This window comes from Limulus polyphemus, unplaced genomic scaffold (assembly GCF_000517525.1).
Source record: "Limulus polyphemus unplaced genomic scaffold, Limulus_polyphemus-2.1.2 Scaffold374, whole genome shotgun sequence".
Lineage (NCBI taxonomy): Eukaryota > Metazoa > Arthropoda > Merostomata > Xiphosura > Limulidae > Limulus > Limulus polyphemus.
This window is the reverse complement of record NW_013665984.1, coordinates 396,146-407,661: the sequence shown is the minus strand read 5'-3', so window position 1 is coordinate 407,661 and position 11,516 is coordinate 396,146. Positions and strand designations below refer to the sequence as shown.

At 32.7% G+C, this 11,516-nt stretch overlaps 2 protein-coding genes across 2 annotated transcripts in view; both read right to left on the bottom strand.

The window, feature by feature from the left end:
• LOC106457795 (putative phosphoenolpyruvate synthase) overlaps positions 1 to 11,516 on the bottom strand; it is a 33,891-nt gene that overhangs the window by 13,514 nt on the left and 8,861 nt on the right. The window contains exons 4-7 of the mRNA XM_022383842.1: positions 4,615 to 4,732; positions 4,071 to 4,171; positions 3,473 to 3,544; positions 1,460 to 1,566 (exon numbers count right to left, since the gene is read on the bottom strand). Of these exons, the coding sequence (XP_022239550.1) occupies positions 1,460 to 1,566; positions 3,473 to 3,544; positions 4,071 to 4,171; positions 4,615 to 4,621 (287 nt within the window). The 5' untranslated portion in view covers positions 4,622 to 4,732. The remainder of the gene's footprint in view (positions 1 to 1,459; positions 1,567 to 3,472; positions 3,545 to 4,070; positions 4,172 to 4,614; positions 4,733 to 11,516) is intronic.
• Positions 8,337 to 11,516, bottom strand: part of LOC111085413 — a 36,361-nt gene continuing 33,181 nt past the window's right edge. Inside the window, exons 12-15 of the mRNA XM_022383841.1 lie at positions 10,373 to 10,500; positions 9,654 to 9,724; positions 8,811 to 8,875; positions 8,337 to 8,502 (exon numbers count right to left, since the gene is read on the bottom strand). Of these exons, the coding sequence (XP_022239549.1) occupies positions 8,337 to 8,502; positions 8,811 to 8,875; positions 9,654 to 9,724; positions 10,373 to 10,500 (430 nt within the window). The remainder of the gene's footprint in view (positions 8,503 to 8,810; positions 8,876 to 9,653; positions 9,725 to 10,372; positions 10,501 to 11,516) is intronic.

Below are 11,516 nucleotides of genomic sequence, written 5' to 3'. Positions count from 1 at the left end.
AAATGTTATTATAAATTGTACTGTTGTGTGTATATTGAAACGTATTTGTATTCAAAAATAAAACTGTGTATCAATCTTGTTGGCAAATATTACAAACTGACTATATATCGGCATTTATTTAAATGCTAAATCCAAAGTATAATTTAACTATTAAGTTTAAATTTATCGGTTAACTCAATTTCAGACCATTTAAATTTCTAATACGTAACAATGATACATTTTATGCACTTGGGTCTAGAGACTAGGTGATCCCACACTACGTCTTTACTTTACTTTACTCACTACACTTACGACTCCTCCTATTTCGAGAAATCAAACGTGACATGACACACACTAGTTTTCAGTTAGATTTTTTACTTTCTAAATATATATATTATGATTCTGTTGAATCCTAAAATTACATTACCTATTTAGAAGAAATCTGTCTCAAATTATTTACAGATTCGGAGAGGTTATCGTGAAAAAATAAATATTTATGTTTGTTTGTGGTATTTACGCAAAGTTACACAAGGACTACCTGTGCTAGCAGTCCCCAATTTCTAAATGATAGAAAAGAGGGAAGGCAAGTAATCACACCATATACTGCCAATTCTTGGGCTACTCTAATCAAATAGTGGAATGTGACTGTCACTCTTTTAACGTCAGAGCCCATTGCAGTTGTGATATTATTATTACTTGGCATTAAATGGGGTAGTGGTAAAGCTCAAAAGTTCATAACGCTAAAATTCGGGGTTTGATTTCTACGGTGTACACAACGCAGCTACCCCCTTACACACACGAAAAGGAAAATTTCGTGACAGGGATTTAGTTTTTAAAGAAAAGAAACTTTCCCAAACTGGGGTGTTCAGATATATTGATATCCCTCCTTCGCCCGGCTCGTCCCTTAAAAGACAAAAAGTTTACTATTGTTTTGAAACACTGGCAAGGGTAAAATCGAATACTCCAATATTGGATTTAATAATGAAAATTACGCCATTAAAAACACTATGACTTGCCAGGTTATGAAATTAAATTTTACTCCTGAACAAATATGTACATGACATAATAACTTTCAGTGAAAATCTAATTTTTTTGCCACAATTTCATCTATTTTAAAAACGAAAAAAAAAAAACCAAGTTTGAGATAAAGCTCTTATGTTTTCGAAATCTTGTGTCCGTTTGACGATACAAATGTATATGATAAAAAATAACTGCATGTCTCTCGGCGAGTCAAAGATAAGTTTCAAGACTTATAATGATAAAAATTGGGGTTTAATTCTCCGCCGTGGACAGAGCGCAATTAGCCTATCTTGTAACTTCTCGCTAAAACAAATAAGCCAAATGACATAACTACCTTGTTTTTTCTTATTTCAACATATTGTTCTATTTTTGCAGAAAAAAAATCTAATTGAATAAAATAATTATTTAAATAAGTTTACTTATTATATTTAAACAAATCACACATTTATGCTTAACTTACGCCACGTTCGCTATACTTAAGTACTCGCTTTCTGTTAGCAACCCAGTATCCAAGGCATGAACCAATTCGTAATCCGTCATCTTATCACCTGTAGTTATTGGACGAGCCTACGCATATGAAAAACAAATAGCAATCTCATGAAAATGTTATTTATCGAAATACTTCTAAAAAGGTTAAAGGTATATTTAAAAAACTTGAGCTCATAAATGGGATTTTTCGAAGCCAGTTTTAGGTTTAATCACGTTATAAATTTAGATTCAGTAAATACAGAAGGTTATCACTAGCTAGTTTGAATATCCAGTCATCTGGCCATCCCTGTGGCCCGTAACTATACATGTTAAAAGTTCCTACCTTCTTGCTGTAATTCAACTGAAGAGTGTTGATTTGCCAGTGTAGATGGTACTCAGAAATACCAGTTTTAAATTGGTTACTTTACAGGACTTTCTGACTCGAAGTTCTCCTATTTCGCGAATATGAAAGCATGCAAGGCAAGTATCTATATTGTTGAACTATATCAGTAAAGCAAGGGCAAAAACAGGCCACTGCACTACCCGTTGCACATCAGAGGTGGTAAAGAAAGGTAAATAGTTCGTCACCAGAACAAATCCACGAACACGATAGTTCATTGCAGGTAAAGTAGAAACCTCCCTTGGAAGTCTAACCAAGATAATTCCCACAAAAATAGGTCGTGCAAGTTTTTCTCAAAGTACTAGACCGATTACCTAAAGCGATATCTAATATGCGGTACGTGCAAGTATTTCTTTACATTGGTCGAATAATATGCTTTATTAATCAATCGTCTACAAAAGCCCGGGTGATTTATTATTGTCCAGCTGGTATTGCAACACTTCCAAAATGTTACAGAGCGTTTCGCGAAAGTCTTTCCAAGGGATTTATGGTGATAGCAGGTTGCAGCTATAATAGTAAGGTGACCATCCGGAAAGTCCAAAAAAAGTCCAAGTTGAATTTTCCATAATATCAGGTAATCGTGCAGACAATACTATACTATGAAGAAAAACCGTCTTTGTACTGAATGGATGTCAATACGACATAGCTTCATCAAGACAAAGCCTCTTGCGACACGTCCAAGTCAACATGCCAGGTCCTCCGCAAACTGGAATTAATGTTATGTTATCCGCAGATATCTCCCATACACTTCTGTGGCTTTGGGTTACTTAAACTATACTTTAGTTACGGCCAGGTGATGAACTTTGGAATTCACGTAAATAGGAGTGAGAAAACATTTATCTTAGCGAATACTGTAGTGTAGAGTAATAGTTCCCGTTCAGAGTCATCACATAGAAAGGGTTTCTAAGGGCTTGGCCTCTTTACCAAAAATCGTTCAAATCATAAACAGAACTTACTGGTTGTTCTATGAGAAGTTTTAACAATTGTTAAATGAAGGTTATAAATGTTTATATATTCGATTTGAAGGTGAGAAAAAGCATGACTGCTTTTAACTGGATATTTCTTATTCTGTTACGTTTTTATGGATGTCATTAAATAATTTTCACTGCTACTAAATTTTAAATGATCAGAATATTTTCCTTTGGTTTAATAAGATAGACAATGAATAGTTTATATTAATATTGTAAGCTTTCACTTAGCGAAAATTACGTTAGTAGTTGCTATGACAGCAAACTTACAATCTTACTGAAAGTACTAGTGAGGAGTGTTAGAGCAGGTTGTACGGTTCAGTCAAAAAGGTGTTGCAGCATGAAACTAAAACTATGGACGAAAACAAATGTTTATAGTTATGTTCATTACTTTTGGTTTAATGGGTATATATTGTATTGTTAGTGTATTCTATTTCAAAATTTTGTCTCTCTACGTTAATATAAATTCAACCTCTCAAATATTTTACGTTCTTCATTTGGTTTTGACCATCAAATTCAAAATTATTTTCTTATCGTTATCCACCTATATTCAATAAACAATGTCCTTGTTTTTACTTTAGTGTACTAACCATACAAATTATTACAATGACAAATGCGACGCTTCGAATGCTCTTACCTGTAAGAGAAAAAACCTGTTGTTACTGATCGCCCATTCAATGTCACGTGAAGATCCAAAAGCCGATTCAACCTACATAGAAAAAGTAAGACGTTAAACAGCACGTTGAAGAAAAACAAGAAAGCTTGTTATAAGTCCAGGATACCTATTTAAAAATGGATGAAACATATACTTATCTCCTACAAAAAACATTAATACGACTATAGTTTGAATTACATTACGAGGATGATGTCAATTTACCGTTTAATAGTACACTTATTTCAATGTGTAATAAACATCAATAGTTAAACTATCATTAAGATATAACATTAATAAAATTATGCTAATTTATTACTCCTTACAAAGATGTTTCAATGTTTTTAAAGTTTAAAAAGCGTTATGTTTTTGAAGTAAATTTTCAAAATTCTGGCTTATCGGTTCTCACGTGTAATTTTTAAGAGAATTACAATATGAAGATTCCAAAACAAAAACTTCTGAAAATTTTTAAAATAGAACTTAGTGGAATTTTTGTTTTATCAAAATCACAACACTCTTAAAAAGAACCACATCATTGTAAATTCTCTGCCAGTTTGTAGAAAACTAATAACACAATACTTACCAAAATACCGAGCTTTCCAAGTGTCTCCACTTCATTCTGTGAAAGACACAATTTAGAAGAGTCCGATTGTGACATTATCTCTTCTTTAGTCCCACCTTCCTCTATTCAAAAATTTCAGAAAAAATATATACATATTTATGTCGTACAATACCCTACCTTTATTTCTTACCATAAACTTCTGTAATTCCTCTTAGTATAACTAAGGTAAATAACAGAACTTCCCTATGTTATTTTTCTCAAATATGTAGCTCCCCCCCCCACACACACACGGTGGCTCAATGGTAAGATTCAGGGCTTATAACGCTAAAATTCTGGTTCGCTCGCTGCAGTGGGCACAATAAAGATAGCCCATTGTGCAGATTAGTGCGTAATAGCAACTCATTTATATATATACATGTGTGTGTGATCTGGGGAATAAATTCAAAAGGTAATGGAATACAAATGCCCTTTCATTCAGAATCATATTTTGTTACCTTTTTCATATATTAGTTGAATTATTATATCTTTCAGAAAAACAAACAAACAGATCTAGAAACACACAAACCTTTCATTTTGCATATAGTCTCTTTCCTTCCAATTATTTGGTCATGTACGATGACGTCACCTTCGTCCGATTTCCGTAATGTGTACGTATCGGGTTCCGAAGCCGCCGAAACCACTGACTAAAAAATATGTCATATATATATGACTTTTACTTTGAAATGGTTTTACTATGAATAAAAATAACATTTCTTAACAGGAACGAAGTGTAACAAAACACTAAGAAAAATTCCCTATCTCTGTTCAATAAGAAAAAATACTGTAGTATATGCTGCCCAGTTACACTAGGTAGTATAATTTATAATTACACCTTACATTAGTTTTAGTTATAATAATCGCGAGTAATAATAAGTAGTTTATGTTATGTATCTTCAAATGAATCCCGTTTAGCAAGAACATAAATTAAATAAGAATGCATTCTGTGCCTTAAAAATACATGCACTATTTATATGTATGCGAAATATAATACTCTGTTTTATTCACTACTGTTAGCCCCCCAGTGGCACACCGGTAGGTCTGAGGACTTACAACGTTAGAAACCGGGTTTCGATACCCGTGGTGGGCAGAGCACAGATAGCCCATTGTGTAGCTTTGTGCTTAATTCCAAACAAACAAACACTACTGTTAATATAAAAATTGATTGACGTAAAGCAAAGTTCTAGAACGAGCTTTTGTTTTGCCTAGGTATACAGAAATGGCTATGATTTTTTGTTAAAAGCTACTACAGGCTATTTCGGAGTATTTGGAAACATTGTGATAATGGTAAACGCAATATACTCCCATGCATGTTACATACGAAAGAAGTCGCATTTTATTCCTTTTCTCGCCTTATATGATTAAAACATTAACATTTTAATAAATAAGACAAATGTTTTCGCTTTCATCTGTAGGCTGTTTTGCTGCACTTTGATATTTTTGTGAAATATTTTGAATGGTGGATCATTACTTATTCGCAAAATCATGACTTAATTTTTTCATTCTATTATAAAGAACATTCATATGAGATCACGTATAAAAAAAAATTAATTTTCAAGCAAGACATGTATGACCTGAAAAAAAAACATTTTATGTTTGATTAAAAGGTTCATAGATGACTGAAACTTGGAAGAGCTTGATAGTTTGACAATCTAAAGATGAAAAAAAAAGTTTCGACCAGCAATTGCTTTTGCAGTTTTCAAGTTCCTTATTCAAGAACCGTTTTCCTCTTGGAATAAAAATACTTACTTAATGATATGTAGCTTTCCAGTTCCGTACAGAAGAACCTTTTCCATTTGAATTAAAAACACTTCCTTTAGCGATATGTCGCTTTCAAGTTCCTTACAGAAGCACCGTTTTCCCTTTGGAATAAAACAATTTCATTTAGTGATATGTAGCTTTCAAGTTGCTTACAGAAGAACCGTTTTCCTCTTGGAATAAAAATACTTACTTAATGATATGTAGCTTTCCAGTTCCGTACAGAAGAACCTTTTCCATTTGAATTAAAAACACTTCCTTTAGCGATATGTAGCTTTCAAGTTCCTTACAGAAGAACCATTTTCACTTTGGAATAAAAGTACTTCCTTTAGCGATATCTGGTTTTAAAGTTAATTACAGAAGAAACGTTTTTCCCTTGGAATAAAAACACTTCCTTTAGCGATATGTAGCTTTCAAGTTCCTTAAAGAAAAACCGTTTTCCTTTTGGAATTGGTGCTTCTGTAAGGAACTTGAAAGCGACATATCGCTAAAGGAAGTGTTTTTATTCCAAGGGGAAAACGGTTCTTCTGTAATTAAATTAAAAACCAGATATCACCAAATGAAGTGTTTCTGTTTTCCCTTTGGAATAAAATAATTTCATTTAGCGATATGTAGCTTTCAAGTTCCTTAAAGAAAAACCGTTTTCCTTTTGGAATAGAAACACTTCATTTGGTGATATCTGGTTTTAAATTTAATTACAGAAGCACCGTTTTCCCTTTGGAATAAAAACAATTTTATTTAGTGATATGTAGCTTTCAAGTTTCTTACTGGTTAGAGCGCTCGAATCATAATCTGCGGGTCGCGGGTTCGAATCCCCGTCCCACGAAACATGCTCGCCCTTTTAGCCGTGAGGGCGTTATAATGTGATGGTCAATCCAACTATTCGTTGGTAAAAGAGTAGCCCAAAAGTTGCCGGTGGGTGGTGATGACAAGCTGCCTTCCCTCTAGTCTTACACTGCTAAGTTATAGATGGCTAGCGCAGATAGCCCTCGCGTAGCTTCGCGCGAAATAAAAAACAAACAAACAAACAATCAAGAAAATAAAAACACAAAAGAATAAGTAAATAAATTTACAAAAATTGTTGTGCTAAGATGACCCGTTTGAGTAATAAACGTACAATTCCATTTTGGAAGTTTTGCTTATGATCAGACGTAATACAAATAATATCAGTTAGAATTATTCTTTCCAAAATTAGAAATTTAGTATAATGATGTACAACTGAGACGTAAAACGTAGTGTTTGTTTTAAAAGAGTATTTTTTGCGTTGATTGTAATCGCAGTAAAAATACTAACATTTCATTCCAGATTTCCAATCACCTTTATTACCTAACCCCCTGACCGATTAACGGTATTCTGATGTATGTGTCTGTAATATCTGTTGAAGGTACATATGAAAAGCTTTTAATGTTACAAGGTTTCTGGACATAAATGTACTTTTGGGCGTTAAAGAGTTATCTGGTCGATCTTTACATCCGCCCTCCAGTGGTTTAGCGATTAGTTTTCCGCTAAAATCTGGAGTTCTATTACCCACGGTGGACAGATCACAGACAGACCATTTTGTACCCTTGCGCTAAAACAACAACAAAAACTGTTTCTACATCTCCTGGTACCCATGGGTTGAAAAAGGATAAAATATTTATTAATACGCGTGTTTTTGTTCCAGTTAGAAGCAATCGCCAAACTAGACTTTTGACGTTTGTTGTTTTCGTCTGTTTAGTTCTTATTTCGCTGAGCAATTTCTTGCAAATGATGAATGAGAGCCCCAACTAGTTTTAGAAACGAAATTCTTGAAAAATGGTTATTTTCTATGCTCTTTATTTCTAGATTTAGTTCCTAAAACAACATGATGAAACCTAGGTCCTCCTGTCGTGCCTAGATCTACAAGTGCTGTTGCTCATTGGGTGAATTTTAACTTACACATTTTCTTCTCTCCTCTCTCTTTCTACATTTTTGTTTTGCTTTTGTTTTATTATTTTCAACGCTTTTTTATTTTTGGCGCGTTTATGTGATGTATAAATAAATTCAGACTTATCTCGATTCTAACGACTGCTCATTTGTTTCTTTAATTGTAGTGCTTAGTAACCAGACAATTAATACATGTTCTTGTGTGTTTGCTCCCTTTCTTCCAATGTGACCACGATATCAAATGGTAAAATGATTGTGTTATAGATTTTAGTTTGTTATATGATCTTTTAGCAAAATTCCCTTTAATAAACTAAAAACCTACAGTAAAATATATAATTCTAAAAATCATTACTAGATAGCACAGCACATTTTCCTTATTATATTGTTTTCTTGTTCTTGTAATTATTAATCCAAGTGTTTCATGAAAAAAATAAGAATTTTTCTAATGCTCTCTACTAGATAAAAAAAACACAAGTCTTATAAACCGAGTAAGAGATTCATCTTTTATAGTGGTTAATTAATTTAGGAATCAGAAGATTTTTTAAAGAACTGGAAATGATATCAATAAATAACCAGTGTTAAAATGTTTTAAATATCTCGTGTTACCTCTCCTAATCCATAATTAGCAGAAATAGAGATGTAAGACGGATGTCCTGTGATGGGATGAGAAGTAAACATCACTCCAGCCACTTGAGATGGTACCATTTCTTGGATGACCACTGCCATGTTTGGGTCCACTAGTTGACCATTTTGTCTATAAAAATAAAGTCTAAATGTTAAGTAGAAATAATTTTCAGTCAATTTTGCTCATTTTTTTCATTAATAAATTATAAAACAAAGACGAAGCAGTATTTCAAATTATTTAAAGATATACAATTTCAATAATTTAAAGTAAATGATATTGACAATTTCATAAAACAAGCATGCTTTCACAAATACAAAAACCACAAACATAAAAAGATTGGCAGTTATATGTAAAAAGACGTATTTTTATTAGAAATTTTCAAAGCATATTTCCATTACCTTCAATACCAACTGTCAAACATATATTGATACACTTACCTACGATACTGGACAGCATTAAATGCTACAGAAGAAGCCCAACACCGACTGACTGCTTCATGAATCTGTAAGAGGATCAGTAATACACTCATAATGAACAAAACAATTATCATACGTATTTATCTTTGCTTGAAATGTTAATATCTGCATTGAGGGTAATTCGGGATTTATATGTAGAGGGAGCTATCTGACTATAAAAGAACGTTCAACATACAAGATTATCAGAGAACACAAACTATTTCCAACTTCCAAAAAGTGAGTACAACAACGTCTAGTCATATAATCTACATCAATAACTGTCCTGTAACTACTTAAAAATTATGACTGAACAATTATGAAGGTAAAGTCAAGTCACGGTTGCTGTAGTCACAATGTGTAGCCATATCATAATTGTCCTGTAGCTACTTAAAAATCATGATTGAACGCCTATAAAGAGAAACTCCAGTCACAGTTACCGACTTTCAATGGGTAATTGCTACGTAAATATGTTAAACCCAATTAAAGAATAAACTTTTTCTGAGCAGATTTTCACTGATATCCATAATCTTGTTAAAAACAAATGATTGAGTTTCTTTTGACAGGCATGAAAGAAATATAAATAGTTTTTATTGATGCATACAAAGTCCTGTAGATCATGAGTAAAGGCGTAGGCAAAACATATTAGTTTGACATAGCTATTCTAGTGTAACTATTCATACTCTACAGAGAGTTTATGATGTAAAACAAAAATTTCAATTGCATATAATTTATGTAAAGACTAAGTCCCTAGGTGAAGTTATATGATCCTACTTATCATATAAACGGTTTACAATATAAGATATATTATTATTTAAAAATAATTACTTGAGAAACTCCTTTAACTCCTAATATGGTTTCCATCTGCCCTGCAGCTGAGGTTTCGGAACTGTCTTCCCCTAGTTGAAGGTAAAAGAAACATTATGTTTTTGATAGAGCGGATTGTATAATATCGACTTTTGTAATTTAATATCTTGATATTTATATCTTTACGGAATTGGGCTTGTTTCTTTTTAAGTCGCTTTAATTTCTTTAAAGTCGGTAGTTGCAGTTTTTTGGGCTTGTTTTATCCTGAGGTCGCTTATTTGGGCTTTTTTTATAATAGCCGACTTCAACACACAGCAAAATGTTTGTATATATGTGGTTTCGGTGATTGTCTGGGTCAATTAATAGCCTATATATATAATTTCAATTTCAGGATCATCCTAGCCCAACTTTTATTCAATTAGAAAACACCACAAACGTGAACTTTCTGGCCCATCCACTTAACACATTCTATATTCCAATTATGCCGCCATTTTGAGGGGAAGCCATAAAAGAGCAGTTTTTCAAGTCAGTGCCGCTTATTTTTATTGCGAGACTTGGCAACACTAATTATGATACAAGTTTATCATCAAAACCGATTAATGAATATCAAGTCATAAGTTGAATTCTGACATTTTCGAATTGAAGCCAATATGAAACATGTAGACTCCGACAAGATGTAGCATATAGGATTACCCACTGATTTCGTTCATCAGATTAAAAAAGAAGGTGAAAATTCTTACCTACATCAGAGGATCGAACAGCAAAACGCAATTCAGCTCTATCTTTCGAGAAAACCCTGTTTAACGCTCTGGACACTTCTTCTTTGAGTTTTTCAGTCAGTGGAGTGTTCAAGAACTCATCAACAGCACTATACAACAATAATAATGGTCAGCGTTAGACTTATTCTACGTTATCATCTATATTTATCTTATATAACAATAATAATGGTCAGCGTTAGACTTATTCTGCGTTATCATCTATATTTGTGTTATATAACAATAATAATGGTCAGAGTTAGCCTTATTCTACGTTATTATCTATATTTATGTTATATAACAATAATAATGGTCAGCGTTAGACTTATTCTACGTTATTATCTATATTTATGTTATATAACAGTAATAATGGTCAGCGTTAGACTTATCCTACGTTATCATCTATATTTGTGTTATATAACAGTAATAATGGTCAGCGTTAGACTTATCCTACGTTATCATCTATATTTATGTTGTATAACAATAATAATGGTCAGCGTTAGATTTATTGTACGTTCCCATTTGTTGTTATGTTTTATATCACAAGAAAGCTAGCGTTGTTGTGTGTTGCTGCGTTGATTGCCGTTTCAAAATTCAAGTAGTGAATAATTTTACTGATCATGACGATTTAACGATATATTGATGAAACCTGCACGCAATTTTGCATTAAATGAATGCTAATAAATTCAAGTTAAAACTGTATAATACTTCTTACTGTGCCTATCACAGTTTAAGTATTCATTTCTGTCTAAGACCTCAACCACATGTTGAAGCAAGCCAATGGGTTTATAATTGAGGCCTTATGCATCTTGTGCTTGAAGTGTACTATATAATACATATCAAATTTTTTGTTCATTGAAGTCCAGTTTTTTTATAATATATGTATATTTTAAGTAGTTGAAATTTATCTATGCGTATGTGTGTGTGTGTGTGTGTGTAGTGTTCAGTTTCCTTTTCTTATCTGTGTTTCATCCTGGTTTAAAAGTGTTATTTGTGTATCACATACTTTCCATGGTCAGTAAGTAATAGCGGTTCAATAACAACCAAACATGCGTTTTTTCAAGCTAAGATCAAACGGTAAATTAAAAGTGCCTGAAAAACTTACGTTATCAGATAAATTCACACTTTC